The 18,288-nt window shown below is 43.9% G+C and overlaps 1 protein-coding gene and 1 non-coding gene across 3 annotated transcripts in view; both read left to right on the plus strand.

Moving 5' to 3' along the window:
- fsip1 (fibrous sheath interacting protein 1) overlaps positions 1–18,288 on the plus strand; it is a 295,310-nt gene that overhangs the window by 12,211 nt on the left and 264,811 nt on the right. Inside the window, exons 6-9 of one of the 2 annotated variants that reach the window (XM_080202068.1) lie at positions 2,369–2,443; positions 6,986–7,061; positions 9,421–9,504; positions 17,427–17,581. In XM_080202068.1, coding sequence (XP_080058194.1) covers positions 2,369–2,443; positions 6,986–7,061; positions 9,421–9,504; positions 17,427–17,581 — 390 coding nt within the window. The remainder of the gene's footprint in view (positions 1–2,368; positions 2,444–6,985; positions 7,062–9,420; positions 9,505–17,426; positions 17,582–18,288) is intronic. The other variant, XM_080202069.1, reaches the window with a different exon arrangement.
- Positions 14,533–14,729, plus strand: LOC145352838 (U2 spliceosomal RNA). Its single transcript, XR_013888603.1, has one exon. It is a non-coding gene; the product is annotated as a U2 spliceosomal RNA (small nuclear RNA).

Raw genomic sequence — 18,288 nt, forward strand, 5'->3', positions numbered from 1 at the left:
AATCCCATCTAGCTTCTATCCCTGTAAACCCATGTATTTACCTGCTAATTCCCTACACTATACATTTTGGGACACTTAATCAGATTTACTTATGTGGATGCTAGATTTCCAGCCTTGTAACCTCTCTATACAATACAGAAAGATACCTGCTTTCTGAATCCCGTATAGCAGGAAAGGATATATCCTCAAAAGCAGAATTTCTGAGAAAGAGACCTAGTTTCTGGAAGATCCCGGTCTCCAGACTTCAGAGTGTCTTCCTGTGAGCCTAGTCCCACCCATTCACCTGATTATTACTGTCAATTAACCCAAGCAAGCCCTACTCTGCAAAACCCCAGGGAAAAACACTAAAATAACAGCATTAGGCCAGATTAAAACAAACATTTTAGCAATTAGGGTAGCTGGATGTAGGCAAAACAGCACCGATAATAAAACAAACTGTAAAACGGATCCTGCACAAGAAACGTGACCCAAATATATTTCTTAAAGGCACTGTATCATCACAATATTGAAGCAAAATACAAATTTGTAAATTAAGCAACAAAACATATTAAAGTTTCTGACAAAGTTACAGGATTTTGTAACTTTTAGATGGGATTCTGACTTAGAGGCGTTCAGTCATAATCCCACAGATGGTAGCTTCGTGCCATTGGCTCCTCCGCCAAGCACATATACCAGATATCCGAACCTGCAGTTCCTGTCGTACTGAGTAGGATTACTATTGCAACAACACTTTGTAATCATCAGTAGGGTAAAACTAACCTGTCTCACGATAGTCTAATCCCAGCTCACGTTCTCTATTAAAGGGTGAACAATCCATAATGACTGACACACTATAAGAAATAAGTACAATTCAAGAAAATATCTCGGAGTAAGTTGTCACTTTCAGTATCTCGCCAGTGGGCTCGGCACATTGGACCGTCCATCTGTTGTTGAACCTGCCTCGTTTTCATTTCATTATGGAATGAATGTCATGTGGGTTTGACCACGGATGGGCAATTTGCTCCCAATGCTTACTGGCTGAGTGGTGATGATGTGGAATAACGGAAACTTGTGATGATAAAACAATCAAAGAAGGAAAGGGAAAGAAAGATAAGAAATCAGGCCTATATGAGGAGCTGAAAAAACCCAGAGACAATAGAAGACTAAAATAGGGATATGTTGGATTTCTATCTCGTTTGAATTTGTATTGTTATTTTAAGCAGCAGATTACACAGGCAAATACAGTTATAACAAGGCAGGATCAGGTTTTTATTGAGGCACCATACTCACAATTCCGGTATGAGTGTTACTCTACAGTGGTTCACTCATACTTGCCTACAAATTTTACCTTTGATTACTAAATTCCGTGCCTATTATCAATTAATGATAGTGAACCAAAGGCATAGGTGAGTGATATCAGAATAATGAACATGGACTCAGCAACATGGCTTAGCTCCTCTTAATCTCATCCAGTCATCTTGTTACCATAGTTAAGTTTCCCTCTTAAATTCAGTTCATTCCCCATAATCACACGTGGTCAGATTGAGATATTCCAGACCAACGCAGGTATGGATGGGTAACTTTCACACATTCTATCACCCTCCTTATCTCTGGAGAAACGCTTGCCTTAAGCCCTTTCCATGATACATAGTTTACAATCCATGCACAGCATAAAGCTGTTTTAAGTCATAAAAATATTTAAAGTTTTAAGGTTTATTTATTACTGTCACAAGTAAGCTTATATTAACACTGCAATGAAGTTACTTTGTAAATACCCTAGTTGCCACACTCCGACATCTGTTCGAGTACACCGAGGGAGAAGGGGAGAGGGCGGGAAAGTGGAACTGAGCAGCGACAGATCAGCCATGATCTTATTGAATGGCGGGGCAGGCTCGAAGGGCTGGATGGCCTACTCCTGCTCCTATTTCTTATGTTCTTATGTTCTTATGTCTTTTGGACTGTGGGAGGAAACTGAAGCACCCGGAGGAAACCCATGCAGACTTGGGGAGAACGTGCAAACTCCACACAGACAGTGACCCGAGGCTGGAATTGAACCTGGGTCCCTGGCGCTGAGCGGCAGCAATGCCAACCACTGTATCACCGTGTAGAATCCCTAGAGTGTAGCAGGAGGCCAATTGGCCCATCAACTTGCACCGATAACAATCCCACCCAGGCCCAATCCATGTAACCCCACATATTTACCCTGCTAATCTCCCTGACACTGCCTGATGTTGATCCCACAGACAGCCAAAGACATTAAGATGCTCAGGTTTTGTGGAATCTCATTCTCACATGATGGGTATATTAAAGTGTAGTGTAATCAGTCAGTACAGATTATGACAATATATGGTGCTCTTTTACTAAGCAATAAGTCCTGATCATTTGGTAGGAAAAGAGTGAGAAAGAGGCTCAGAAGAAAGCAAACAGCAGGAATATGAACACCGGAATCTCTGTTGCAGAAAAAGTAAGTTTTGGGAAAACAGTTTCTTGCCAAGTTTTTATTGCTGTTGCTAAGTGCAAATAATTAAACAGCATTAATTATTTAATCTTTAATTCTTCTTCACTTGTTGAACCTTGAGATACAATTAGGATATCACCATTCTGTGTTGAGCTTGGTAGGATATGGACTTTTTAAAGAATTTTGTACCATTATATGGCAATCGAATCGTCAGTTAGCGTGTAAATCTAAATTAATGACAGTGGTGTCATTCTGGAGACCAATAAGGCAGCTAATATCCTCTTTTAACCTCCTATATCTGTGTTCAGCAGCACGAAGGGCTATGCCAGTGTTGGTTAATGGGATGATCAGTCCCATTGGAGTTAGTCACTGCTGGCTGTTACTGCAATTATAGACGATGCTATCCAGATGTAAAATTGACAGGGAGTGGTATAGTTGGTGCTGAAGAGGGAGAATGAGCAGAGGGGACACAGAGCAGGACAAACTGCAATAAGAGGCAGGGTGGTTGGGCGTGGGGCGGATGGGGGGGTACGCAGTGGTGGCAGGGTAGCTCTCATCAGGAGGTCGTGTTTATCCAGAGTGTTCGAGGAGCCGTTCCCCCACCTGATCCCCAGCTCAGGACAGTGGGCTGGATTTTATGGAGCCTGCTGGAGTGGGAAAGATGATGAGCAGGCTCGAGTGTGGGAGACCTCGTGTCAGAACTTCAGTGTCAGGAAAATGGTTTTCAATTGTGTCAGTGGCAATCTCCGCCCCGATGCTATAGTTAGGAAAGTTCACCAACGTCTCCACATTCTGAGGAGGCTAAGGAAATTTGGCATGTCCACCAACCTTTACAGATGCACCATTGAAAGCATTCTTTCTGGTTGTATCACAGCTTGGTCTGGGCTCCTACTCTGCCCAAGACCACAAGGAACTACAAAAGGTTGTGAATGTAGCCCAATCCATCACCCAAACCAGCCTCCCATCCATTGAATCTGTCTACACTTCGCACTGCCTTGGCAAAGTAGCCAGCATTATTCTCTCTTCTTCTGTCAGGAAGAAGATACAAAAGTCTGAGGTCACGTAACGACCGACTTGAGAACAGCTTCTTCCCTGCTGCTGTCGGACTTTTGAATGGACTTACCTTGCAGTAAATTTCTCTACACCCTAGCTATGACTAGAACCTAACATCCTGCACTCTATCCTTTCCTTCTCTACGAATGGTATGTTTTGTCTGTATAGCGCGCACGAAACAATACTTTTCACTGTATACTAATACATGGGACAATAATAAATAATATAAACAGCAGTGCCACCTCTGCCCCATATCCTTTGATGACTGTGGTGGGCATCCTCTAATGGCCCTCGACCGGGGTGGCCAGGTCTATTAGGCACTCCGGCACCAGTGTAGGAGAGTCCTGTGTGGTCACTGCTGCTGGAAGAGTTTGAGTCACTAGCAGTGGGGCTGAGGAGTTCCTGACAGTGCCCTGAGCAGAGCCCTCCAGGCTGTAACAGGCTGCATCTCCCCCCCCCGGAGAAGCTCTGTGGAGCTGGGGCCATGATTTGCGGTGGTCTGCTGCAGGCTGTACGATAGTATCGCCATGACGACATGGCCTTTGCCACCAGCAATAGGGTGAGCAGCTGAGGAGGAAAATCATAGAATCCCTACCGTGCAGCAGGAGGTCATTCAGCCTGCACCAACAACATTCCCACCCAGGCCCTATCCCTGTAACCCCTGATAATCCATGTATTTACCTTCATAATCCCCCAACACTATGGGTCATTTTAGCATGGCCAATCCATCTACCCTCACATCTTTGCAGTGTGGGAGGAAACTGGAGCACCCGGAGGAAACCCATGTAGACATGGGCAGAACATGCAAACTCCACACAGACAGTGACCCAAGCTCAGAATCGAATCCTTGGCCACAATGCGCAAATAAATGCCACCACAAAACCAGAACTCCAAACTAAATTTATAAATCAGACCATATCATGTTGCGTACAAAGGTCAACTAATCATTCTTGTGCATTTCCTTAGCTGCTCTTTTGCTTATCCTAGTGCTACTTCCCAGTGCTCAGTACTACCTCAGTCGTTGCAGCATGGTTAGAGGAAGGCTGCTGATGGTCAGTGGGGGAGGCTGAAGATGGCCTTGTAGGAAGGCCTCCAGCCTCAGAGAACCCAGCTTCAGGCTAACCTGCCATGGGCGGCAGCAGCATTGGTTGGCAGGCTGGCAACAACGAGAGCACTGGCATTGACAGCGGTGGGAGGGTGACCACTGCCTTCTTGAGATAGGACAGTGGGCTCGTGCTCCAAAGAGGCAGCCATTCACCTCACTAGACACCTCAGCAATCCTCACCATGTTTTGGGAGGACAGAGTTTTCAAGTATACCAACTGAGGATTTTCAGCAATTTCCTTCTTTATTTCAGATTTCCTGCCTAGAATCATAGAATCCGTACAGTGCAGAGGGAGGCCATTTGGCCCATTGAGCCTGCACTGACAACAATCCCTCCCAGGCCCTATCGCCGTAACCCCACATTTACTCTGCTTATTCCCCTGACGCTAGGGTCAATTTAGCATGGCCAATCCATCTAACCCACACTTCTTTGGTTTGTGGGAGGAAACCGGAGCACCCGGAGGAAACTCACGCAGACATGGGGAGAATGCGTAAACTCCACACAGTCACCCAATGCCAGAATCGAACCCAGGTCCCTGGCGCTGTGAGGCAGCTGTGCTAACCACTGTATCAGGAGTTTAGTGATTTTAAAGACAGTTTATTAATCACATATAATTGATATCCAGACAACCCAAGATCCTTTATACTGACGGAACAATTCTAACCATTATAAGCCATTAGCTCCAGACTGTGAAAGGGTAATAATAGCTGTCCTTGGAGCTGGGAATAGAGCTGCGCGATTCAACCTTGTCCTTGCCTTCTGATTCAGGCAGCAGGCCAACTTAGTGTTGTGTGGCTGGGTGCCTGGACAGGGGTGCAAAATCGTGAGAGGTCAGAATGAGTTAAAGCTGTCGTACACTACATAAAACCTGCTGGAGGAGCATTTGGACTGATGCAGGTGCTGGAATTTATTGTAAAAGTGAGTTTGAAAATGCATTAGAATGACACACCATAACAGAGAATGTGCCGCCGCACTTTCCCTCGTTGGGCTGAAGACTGTGGCTTAGGAGGAGAGATGCCATCTATTCATGGACAAATTTTGAGAAGTTTGTGAGAACAGATAGCCATGGTGGTCAGTATTCAGAGTCCGATACAGATAACCTGAATGCAGTACAGTAAAATATTAATCATCTTATATTCACTAACCTTGACCACTTCAAACCCCACACCCTGATGATTGCACCACTAGCATTGCGCACTGCTCAATGCACCACACCAACATCATTCACCTGCCAACATGGAGAGAATGTGCAACACAGTCACCCAAGGCCAGAACTGAACCTTGGTCCCTGGAACTGTGAGGCAGCAGTGCTAACCACTGTGCTGCCCGATGATGTTATGCCCATACTTCCCCTTCGTTTCTGATTTAGATAGTGTCACCGTGCACCTGTTGCTCTCCTGCTCATCCCTTACCACATCCGTGCCCAGGTGTCTTCTTCCTTTCAGACATTCAAGAACTGCAGCCTGGCCAGGCAGTGGTCCCACAACAAGAGGCAGCCATGCAGGAAGAAAGTGAAACACAATTACTCACTCTCAGAAACTATTCTGACAAAAGGTCATTGACCTGAAACGTTAATTCTGGCCAGAATGCTCCGATCTCGCCTGCGAACGGGATTTTCCAGTCCCACTGTAGTGAGGGAGATTTGGTTAAGTGCCAAATTCTCCACTCTCGTTGGCAGTGGGATGAGTATGGCCGGAGAATTCTGGCCTCTCTGTCTCTCTCACACGCAGCTGCTGCCAAGTCTGCCGAGTATTTCCTGCCTTTTCTGTCTTTACCCTTGAAACCCCCCAGCTTTGTGACCAAGGTGGGAGGCGTTGGCCTAGTGGTATTATCGCTAGACTATTAATCCAGAAACCCAACTAATGTTCTGGGGACCTGGGTTCGAACCCGCAGATGGTGGAATTTGAATTCAATAAAAAGTATCTGGAATTAAGAACCTACTGATGACCAAGAAGCCATTGTTGATTGTTGGAAAAACCCATCTGGTTCACGAATGTCCTTTAGGGAAGAAAATCTGCCACCCTTATCTGGTCTGGTCTACACGTGACTCCAGAGCCACAGCAATGTAGTTGACTCAATTGCCCCCCAAGGGCAACTAGGACTGGGCAATAAATGCTGGCCAGCCAGTGTCACCCATGTCCTATGAATGAATAATGATTAATAAGGATATTAGAGGTGAATATTGCTGTTTGCTGGTGAGATACTCTTTGAGAACTTATGATCTTGGTAGAATAATCAAACTTTATTATTTATACTATTGAAGCTTAAAAATGAGGCTATTTCCTTGACATTTAAAATTACATACTGTGCCGTTTCACAGTGAAATTGAATGTTAAAAATCAGAAACTGCAGCTGTGATGAAAAATGAAGTCATGATTTTCTTTGTTTCAGAGTGAGGAATTGGTGGAGTGCCCTGAAGTGGCAGAAAACACAAGGCGATTTCTAGCTTTGACACCAACGGAAAATAGTGAGTGAACGGAAAACCTGACGCTGGTTAATTATACAAAATAAAGTGAAGAAATTTATGGAATTATATTGTAACCATGCTGCTTTTTATCTCTAAGTATTCTTTGACATGAATGTGCATGTTAGCAGGAATCCCATACATTGGCAATTGTTTGAGACTTTCTCATGTTTGGAACAACTTAGCATCGACTGACACCCATACTGACACTTTAGTTGAGAAAGCCCACCAACGCCTCTACTTTCTCAGAAGAAGAAGGGAATTTGGCATGTCAGCTATGACTCTCACCAACTTTTACAGATGCACCATAGAAAGCATTCTTTCTGGTTGTATCACAGCTTGGTATGACTCCTGCTTTGCCCAAGACTGCAAGAAACTATAAAGGGTCATGAAAGTAGCTCAATCCATCACGCAAACCAGCCTCGCATCCATTGACTCTGTTTACGCTTCCCACTGCCTTGTAAAAGCAGCCAGCATAATTAAGGACCCCATGCACCCTCGACACTTTCTCTTCCACCTTCTTCTGTCGGGAAAAAGATACAAAAGTCTGAGGCCATTTGCCAACCAACTTGAGAATGGCTCCTTTCCTGCTGCCATCAGACTTTTGAATGGATGTACCTTGCACTAAATTGATCTTTCTCTACACCCTAGCTATGACTGTAACATTACATTCTGTGTTCTTTTCTTTCCTTCTCTATGAATGGTATGCTTTGTCTGTATAGTGTGCAAGAAACAATACTTTTCACTGTATACTAATACATGTGACAATAATAAATCAAATCAAATTAACGTAACATTAGTCAACCTCCTGTATGAAATCTATTTACGTCAGCCTTAAATGCAAATATACAATTAAGCCAAATCTTTGGAGTTAAAAACATTTAGAAGCATATGTATAAATTGGGGAATTTGTCATGGCATGGGCTATCTTGCTACTTATGGCATTTTATTTAAATTTTCCTTATTTCTTTTTCACTCTTGAAATTCTGGGAGAAGGAAGAAATCTGAAGCTGGTTGATGCAAAATTCTAGAAAGTTTGTGTTTGACTTCAAGGCCATTAAGCAAAACTCAAGGTATCAAAAACAATGAGAACCAGGCTTTCTAAACAGAGGAGCAGAGTACAAAAGCAAGGAGGTTCACCATCTTTATAAATCACCAGTGCTGTAAACTTTATTTGTTTTAAACAATGTTGCACAAGTTCCTAAAACTGGACATCAGTGAGACTTGAGGACGGCACAGTGATTAGCACCGTTGTCTCACAGCACAACGGACTCAGGTTCAATTCTGGCCTCGGGTGACTGTCTGTGTGGAGTCTGCACATTCTCCCTGTGTCTGCGTGGGTTTCCTCCTGGGTGCTCCAGTTTCCTCCCACACTCCAAAGATGTGCGGGTTAGGTGGATTGGCCATGGTAAATGCACAGAGTTATGGTTCTGAGGAAACCGGAGCACCCGGAGGAACCTCAGGCAGATGCATGGATGTATCAGTTTAACATTTTTCGTGCAATTGCCGAAAGTAATGTGCACTGATTATGTGATAATTTGTAATGGGGTTTAAAGTGGAGTAGGTATGAGAATGTCAGAGCAGCTTAAAGGATTTTCTTAATGTAATATTTTCTTAATCCAATCAGAAATGGCATTACAACATCTGTTTAAATACAGGCACATTTTGCAAAGCATTCTGCATGGAATTACTTAGAATTTTAACTCCAAAATGTGCCATTTGGTTCTGTGCCAGTGTTTATGCTTCTGGATTAGTTACTTGTTCTTTAACAATGCAATTTGTGATGAGTATTTAATTGTGTTTTGAATTCTCGGTGGTTCAAACATGGTTGAAACAGGTCCTTTAAATCTATCTTTCTGGAAGTGATCAGTAGTTGAAAAGGTTATTTTATTTATTAATGTCACAAGTAGGCTTACATTAACATTGCAATGAAGTTACTGTGAAAATCCCCCCCTGTCGCCACACTCTGGCACCTGTTCGGGTACACTGAGGGAGAATTTAGCACGGCCAATGCACCCTAACCAGCACGTCTTTCAGACTGTGGGAGGAAAGAGGAGGAAACCCACGCAGATACTGGGAGAACATGCAGATTCTGCACCGACAAGCTGGGAGTCTAATCCGGAATCCCTGGCGCTGTGAGGCAACAGTGCTAACCATTGTGCCTCCGTGCTGCCCACTGGTTATGAAGACTGATCTTGTGGCTTATGTTTGCTTTGTAGTAAAAATGCATCAAGAAACAACTGTAGCAAAGTGAAACCCATGCTGGTTATTGCTATTATAATTTCTAACTGTCTCTCTCATTCTGGAATATTCAATTCTGACCATGATCATGTGACCTTTCCTTTTGTTTTGCCTACATCAGGTGACGATCCGATGGTTACACCCATATTCCACACTCAACTCCCTATCGAGGAATATGAAAGGGAGGACAATGAAAGAGAGCAAGGTGAGAATTGGGGAAGTGTACAAACCCTCCCCTTATCACATGGGACCTTTTTCAGCATTGACTCGAGAACAAATCTCACTGTAACAGTTGTTGTCTGGCAAATGAGTAATTTTAATAAAGGTAAGAAAGGCAGCTATTGCAAGTTAACCATAAATTGTTCGGCTTTCTTTTTAGCCGAGCTTATCATTCCATCCATTTTTTGCAAAGAATGTATTTATATTTTGCCTGTGTTTCAGTTTTTGATTTAATCCTGATGCATTAGCTTTTGCTAAGCTTAACCCAGTTCTCAGTTGTTGGCACTCTTGACTTTGATCCAGAAGGTAGTTAATTCCGAATGCATAAGTTTTCTTGGTGAAGCCATTATCTTCAACAGAGTAATTCAGCATTTAAGATACAAGCAGTTCCCGCATAATTGCAGCGGAAAATCCAAATTCTATAGGTTGAAGTCAGTGATTCTTATCACAGAATCCTACAGTGCAGAAGGAGGCCATTTAACCCATCAAGTCTGCACCGACCACAATCCCACCCAGGCCCTATCCCCATTACCCTATGCACTTACCTGACACTAAGGGGCAATTCAGCATGGCCGATCCACCTAACCCGCACATCTTTGGAGTGTGGGAGGAAACTGGAGCAGACACGGTGAGAATGTGCAAACTCCACGCAGACAGTGACCCAAGCCAGGAATTGAACCCAGGTCCCTGGTGCTGTGAGATAACAGTGCTAACCACTGCACCACCTGTAATCTTTGATGCTATAAAGATGCTATAAAGTCCATAACTTTTTCAGAAAGGACAATAATTTTGAAATGGTTAACTGTGAGAAGACTTGTTGCTTTGCAAGATAATGGCTGGAATTCCCTGGCCAGAGAATCCTACCCAAGGGCTGGAATTTTACTGTCACGGGAATTGGAGCGGGCGAGGGGGAGACCTAGAAAGGTTTTTAAAAGTTTTCAAGATTATTTATTGGTATCACAAGAAGGCCTACATTAACACTGCAATGAAGTTACTGTAAAAATCCCCTAATCGCCATCTGTTTGGGCACACTGAGGGAGAATTTAGCATGGCCAAGGCACCCTAACAAGCACACCTTTGGACTGGGAGGAAACCCGAGCACTTGGAGGAAACCCACACAGACACAGGAAGAATTTGCAGACAGCGCACAGACAGTGACCTCCAACTCCCAACCTGGGAATTGAACCCGGGTCGCTGGTGCTGTGAGGTAGCTGTGCTAACCACTGTGCCACCGTGTTGCCTCGGGTAGGATTTTACAGTATCGGGACGAGTGAGGCAGTATATCTCTCCAGCGATGACATATACTGTTCATGGGTCAAGTCCCCTTCCAGAACCTCAGCATAAAAATAAAGGCTGATGCTACAACCCAGTGGTAAGGGAGTGCTGCACTATTGGACGTGCCATCTATCAGATCACATATTAAACTGACGGTCTGTCGAGCCTCTCAGATGATAGGAAAAGATCCCATGGCCACTATTTCAAAAAAGGGCCGGAGAGTTATCTTCAGTGCCCTGGCGAATAGTCATCCCTCAGTCAGTGTGACAAAAAGCAGGTTATCTGGTCGTTATCACATTGTGGAATCTTGCTGTGCACAATTGATTGACTCATTTCCCATTATAACAGTGAGTGTACTTCAAAAGCAATTCATCCAAACTGCAAAGCATATGTAAATGCAATCTTTTCTTTTATTAAAGATCCTGGGCATAATACAGCATGCAATCATGCAAAGTGCTATTCTGAATAAGAATGAATAAGAATGCTACTTTTTAACAATGAAGAAATACAACTGAAAATTAAGCATGAAGAAACATGAAAAAATAGTCTGCTGGTGCAAAGCATCTCTCAGTGTCTGTCATTAGTTAGACCCACACGTGCGTCTTTAGGTTTTCAAACATTTTGTAAGCCAAATTGCTGAAAGTCTGATGGTGGCACAGTGGTTAGCACTGCTGCCTCACAGTGCCAGGGACCCGGGTTCAATTCTGGCCTTAGGTCACTGTCTGTGTGGAGTTTGCATGTTCACACTGTGTTTGCGTGGGTTTCCTCTGGGTGCTCATGTTTCCTCCCAACGTCCAAAGATGTGGAGGTTAGGTGAATTGGCCATGGTAGTTTACCCCTTAGCATCAGGGGAATAGCAGGATAAGTATGTGGGGTTAGAGCCTGGGTGGGATTGTTGGCAGTGCAGGCTTGATGGGCCGACTGGCCTCCTTCTGCAGTGTAAGGATTCTATGATAACGTGCAGTGAGGTAAACCAAGCATCTGGGACCTGATGAACTAGACAGGTAACCATCGTTCTCCCTCATCAGTCGGATTAATGGATAATGGATTTAATAGTGACAGGGACAGAGATGGAAGTGCTGGTTAGAGAGGGCGAATTCAGAGTTAAATCAGGTACAGGGAGAGAGAGACAGAAATGAAAAGTTTAAGAAAAGTTGAATTTGCATTATATAAAATTTCCAGTATTGTTAATAAACTGAAGGAACGGGGCTCCACTTTTGCAATAATTTATGATTAGTGCCAGAGAGAGTGAGTGGTAGAAATTAATACTAATAACATCACTGAAATGCTATTTAAACACTTTTAAATGACTTGACTTAATTTTCTGTGTTTAGTTCATATTTATTACACAAATACAGCAATTTTGTACCATTCAGTGCATTTCAATATTGGGAGGCATATTAAGAGGCACCTGGGAGGATATGTGAATAGGGAGGGAATAGAGAGATATGGACCAAGTAAGGCAGAAGGTTTTTTTCCATTTATAGAGTCATAAAGGTTTACAGCATGGAAACAGGCCATTCAGCCCAACTTGTCCATGCCGCCCTTTTTTTTTAATTCTGTATAAGCTAGTCCCAATTGCCTGCATTTGGCCCATATCCCTCTATACCCATCTTACCCATGTAACTGTCTAAATGCTTTTTAAAAGACAAAATTGTACCCACCTCTACTATTGCCATTGACAGCACATTCCAGACACTCACCACCCTCTGTGTGGACTCTTTTGTATCTCTCCTCACCTTAAACCTATGCCCTCTAGCTTTAGACTCCCATACCTTTAATAAAATAGATTAACTAGCCAGCTGATCTATGCCCCTCATTATCTTATAGACCTCTATAAGATCACCACTAAGCCTCCTATGCACCAGGGAAAAAAAAAGTCCCAGTTTATCCAGTCTCTCCTTATAACTTAAACTATCAAGTCCCAGCAGCATCCGAGTAAATCTTTTCTGCACTCATTACACTAGGGGGCACAGCCTCAAGATAAAGGGGGGGCGGTTTAGAACGGAGTTGAGGAGGAACTTCTTCACTCAAAAGGTGGTGAATCTCTGGAATTCTCTGCCTGTTGAGGTGGTGGAGGCTACCTCGCTAAATATTTTTAAGACGTGGGTTGATGGGTTTTTGATAAGCAAGGGGATTAAGGGTTATGGGGAGAGGGTAGGAATGTGGAACTGAGCCATGACAGATCAGCCATGATCTTATTGAATGGCAGGGCAGGCTCGAAGGTTGATGGGTTTTTGATAAGCGAGGGGATTAAGGGTTATGGGGAGAGGGCGGTAATGTGGAACTGAGCCACGACAGATCAGCCATGATCTTATTGAATGGCGGGGCAGGCTCGAAGGGCTAGATGGCCTACTCCTGCTCCTATTTCTTATGTTCTAGTTTAATAATATCCTTTCTATAACAGGGTGACTAGGACTGTACACAGTATTCCAAGTGTGGCCTTTCCAATGTCTTGTACAACTTCAACAAGACATCCCAACTCCTGTATTTAATGTTCTGACCAATGAAACCAAGCATGCTGTTTAGTTAGGGCATTGTGGTTGGCACAGGCTTTGAGGGCCGAAGGGCCTGTTCCTGTGCTGTACCTTGATTTGATTAGATGTATTGTCACATGTCAACATACAGTGAAAAGTGTAGTTTCTGGTGCGCTATACATACAAAACATACTGTTCATAGAGAAGGAAAGGAGAGAGTGCAGAATGTAGTGTTACAGTCATAGCTAGGGTGTAGAGAAAGATCAACTTAATGCAAAGTAGGTCCATAGATAATTTTTATGCCCACGAGTTCCACACCACTCCACCGGCAAGGGGCCAATAAGATTGCAACTTGCAAACTCGTTGTTGCGAAATACGATCTCTGGATTTTAAGTGTGTGCTGCCATTCCTCCAGAAGGAGAGTGTGGACTCAAAGTTGCCCCCCTGGAATTTCCTACTTAAACTTCATGATACGTACATTCACATGGCAGCAATTCCAGCAGTCAGCTCAATGACAGTGTCTCAAGGCAATGAAGTATAATAATGTTGTCCACATTATGTGGACAAATAAACATAATGTTTCATTACCGCGTTTGTTCTTAAGGAAGTTTACCTTGTGAATTGTCTTAAGATGGTCTCATCTATTTCTTCAATTCCTTATGACATCACGAATTGATCAGATAATTGATTAAGCTCAGTGACACGGTGCTTAGCACTGCTCCCTCAGGAACCCGGGTTTAATTCCAGCCTCGGGTCACTGACTGTGTGGAGTTTGCACGTCCTTCCCGTGAGTTTCCTTTGGGTGCTCCGGTTTCCTCCCACAGCCCAAAGCTGTTTGAGTTAGATGGATTTAGCATCCATTTAGTATGGCCAATGTCAGGGTCACTTGCAGGGTAAATGCATAGGGTTGTGGGGATACGACCTAGCTGGGATTGTTGTCGGTACAGATTTGGTGGGCCGAATGGCTACCTTTTGCACTATAGAGATTCTATGATTCTATAATCATGGTTGTCTCAGACGTGTTATATATTTTATCCTTAACAACAGATGGCAGTAGAGCATTGACTAAACCCCTGATTTTCCCGCTCCCTTGTTATTAATCAGTATCTGCTACTTCCAAATTCATTTTAGAAAGATCCTGCAATAAGGTTGTAAGTTTATAAAATTGGTATCTCCTGGAATTCATTACAGAGGCCATATCTAACCACATGACGTTTAAAACTTATCCATTGAGTTGATTTTTTGGAGCAATAACATGCAGAAGAGCTTCTTGGCCTTTTGGCTAAGATCAAGTGTAGTATCGACATGCTGTGCTTGGTTGAAGTCATTCGGTTACATTTTAGCTTCATTTGAAGCTTTTTAAAAGTGGCATCTCGGTCTTTTGGCTAAGATGCAAATGAGATCAAGCTTTGGAGGAGGAGATATGCCTATTCCAATCAGCTTGGACCATGTAGCTCAAGCCCAAGACAGGGAGGTGAGAGCCCTGTCTTGTTAGCTTGGATCGGGAATGTCCCAACTTGTTGAGACTCTGAATTGGACTTGATTTGATTGAATTGGAATAAAAACAAAAAAAAACTTAATTTTCACTCCAGGGGCTCCATTTTGATTCTAAGTTTGGGCAGACTTGAAACTGGGAATGTTTCAGGTCCGATTTTTAGACCTGTACTCAGGCATCCCCATATGCACTCTGCCTGAAAAAATATCAGCTATTCCGAATGGCGCTGCACAGGTTTAAGGTGCAGGGAAGCAAGTACAGAGGTGATGTCAGGGGTAAGTTTTTCACTCAGAGGGTGGTGAGTGAATGGAATCGGCTGCCGTCAGTGGTGGTGGAGGCGAACTCGCTGGGGTCTTTTAAAAGACTTCTGGATGAGCATATGGGATCTAATGGGATTGGGGGTTATAGATGGGTCTATGGATTGGTAGGTATTGATGTGATCGGCGCAACTTGTGGGCTGAAGGGTCTGTTTGTGCTGTAGTGTTCTATGTTCTATGTTCTAAGCCGGTGGATGGGGCTTAACGCACCCAAAACCCTGCAGCTCCGATCAGCATCTCCAACTATGCATGTGCAGAAAATAAATGATAGCATACAGCTACATTGTACATCGCTCCCAGACCGGATAGTGCCTCCCCCTGGCCCGCACAGACATTGCCCCAGCCCCACATCGTTACTGACCCCCCCCTTATCACCCCACCCACCCGCCACCCAGACTGATCGCTGCCCCCAACCCCCCCTCCCCTCACTGATCAGAGGTAGAGCAGCAGTGGATCCCCCCCCCCTTCCCCCTCACTGATTTCAGGCGGAGTGGCAACAGACGGCCCCCACCCCCTCCCACTGATCTCAAACAGAGAGCCGTTGGAGCATTTACCCCCTCACTAACTGGAGTACCTGAATTGGACTTGTGTGGAGTACATCTGTTTCGTGCTGGTTCTGGAGGGGTGAACGCAGTGGTAAAGGGGGAAGTGCTGGTAAGGTTGGGCGTGCAGCCCATTAAGTTAATTTAAATACATGCAAATACATTTAAATGGGTGTCACACCCATTTTGTGCACAGTCCTGATCTTGGCCATTTTTGAGTCTTGGTAAAGGGGGCACCGATGTGGAGGTGGGTGCGGATCGCGCTGCTCACCTCCCGCCCGACTTCACCAAGTTTTTGTGCCTGAAAACAGGCCTGGTAAAATTGGGCCCCGAGTTTCTGCTAGTTTTCAGAATTAGAAATTCTTTATTCTAGTGAAGTTTGAAGTTTATTTATTCGTGTCATAAGTGGGCTTACATCAACACTGCAACGAAGCTACTGTGAAAATTCCCTAGTTGCAACACTCCAGTGCTTGGTTGGGTAAACTGAGAGAGAGAACCAGCTCGGCATCTGGACTGGGAGAGGAAACTAGAGCACCCGGAGGAAACCCATGCAGCCACGGGGAGAATGTGCAGACTCTGCACAGGCAGTAACCCAAGGCCAGAATTGAACCCAGGTCCCTGGCGCAGCAGAAAAATAAATTGCAGAACCATTGAGTGCAGTTTCCATTTCTCCTGAATGCATCTTATCTTCAGATGAACCCAAACAGTAGGAGTAATCATTGGACCAGGAAGTTGGCTTTTTGTAACATTAAAATAATGCATGAATTGAGTAGATAAAGCAGTTAGTTTTTACTTGACTCCCAACCAGCTGGATGTAGATTTATGTTCTTGGTTTGCTGATTACTGAGATTTATCTGCCATTGTTGGTAAATATTATTAATTTACTGGCTGTGTGGATTAGAGAGAATTAGGAAGATATGCATGATTGGGCACGTAAAAATTAACTGTTTAAAATTTTGTGGCCACTTAGTGTCATTGAGCTTTACATCACAGAAAGAGGCCCTTAGGCCCATTACGTCTGTGCTGGCCATCCAGCACCTATCCAATTCCCATTTACTAGCGCTCCATCCATGGCCTTATATGACATTGCATTTCAAGTGCTCATCTAAATGTGAAGGTTCCTGCCTTTACCATCCTTTTAGGCAGTGAGGAGATTCCCACCACCCTCTGGGTGAAAAAATCTTCGCTCAAATCCCCTCTAAACCTCCTACCCCCAATCTAAACCTAGCTCCCCCGGTTGTTGATTCCTGTACCAAGGGGAAAAATTCCTTCCTACCTACCTTACTGACATCCTTCATAATTTTGTACACCTTGATCAGGATTTCCCCCTCAGCCTTCTCTGTCTTGAGACATATTTTCTACATTCAAGGCATTATGTCAACCTCTTACCGTGTTGATGCAAGGAAGGAATTCCATTTATGAATGGGCCTTGCCACTTCCTGCAGTTTCCCAACCCAAATGTAAAAATCGATCCATTTAAAAGGTCAGCTTTTAATCATCTCTAAAGTCATGTGTTCCGTCCAGTAATTTCAGAGTCCAATCTGCATTTATTGAAGCAAAATGTATTTTGGAGAAATAAATGTTTCAAGTGACTCATTTTTCCTTTTTTTTAAGTTGTTTGCTTTCTTACCATTGAAGGCATCTGGGTTCAAAACCTGCGACTTACCGGCAAACTGGTTACACATCTAACAGGCAGTGTTGGGAAAGGATGTGGTATATTATTTTGTTCGTTAAATTGGAGCAGCCCAGCAGTGGCAGGAATCTGTTCGATAAACGCTAACAACTGTTTCTTTTCTTGTCAGACCACCAAGGCAATGACAAAGGAGTTAAATTGATAGCAGAAGCCAAGTTGCCTTCAGAAGCCAACGCTAAGAATGTCCAAAACAAAGATGTAAGGAACCAAATGTTCCCCCAAAATAGGATCAAAGTTAAAGATTTTGTTAAGAAGAACATTGAGGTATGTGGAATTATTTTGACCTCACCAGAATCCATTGACTGTAACAGTACCTCATTGTCTTAATGAGTAAAGGTATTGGATCAATTGTCGGCTAATTATATCTGTCCAATTTCACTCTCAGCTCATAGAATCATAAGGTACAGAGAAGGCCCTTTAGCCACCAAGTCGGCATTGACAAGAACTACCACTAAAGACGCATTAATTTCCTCCACTTGTTCCATATCCTTGAATATTTTGATATTTCAAGTGTTCATCCAAATATCTCACAAACCAGCCTTCCATCCACTGGCTCTGTCTATATTTCCCATTGCCTCAGAAAAGTAGCCAACATAAGCCAGGACCCCGGACATACTGGTCTGAGTTTTACTGCCCCGGAATCAGGGCGGGCGAGGATTGCAGAACAGAAGTCTCTGTTGGCCTCGGGCAGGATTTTACCAGCCTCACTCGAGCGAGACAGTTAAAATACCGGCCGCTTTCTCCCACCTTCCTTCATTGGGAAAAGACACAAAAGTCTGAGGTCGCCGCGTACCAGCCGACTCAAGAACAGCTTCTTTCCTGCTGCCGTCAAACTTTTGAATGGACCTACCTTACATTAAGTTGATCTTTCTCTACACCCTAGCTATGATTATAACACTACATTCTGCACTCTCTCCTTTCCCTCTCCTCTGTGTACTCTATGAATGGTATGCTTTCTTTAGTGTGCAAGA

The sequence above is a fragment of the Carcharhinus amblyrhynchos genome, chromosome 14 (genome assembly GCF_965287045.1).
Source record: "Carcharhinus amblyrhynchos chromosome 14, sCarAmb.v2.hapA, whole genome shotgun sequence".
In the NCBI taxonomy this organism is placed as follows: domain Eukaryota; kingdom Metazoa; phylum Chordata; class Chondrichthyes; order Carcharhiniformes; family Carcharhinidae; genus Carcharhinus; species Carcharhinus amblyrhynchos.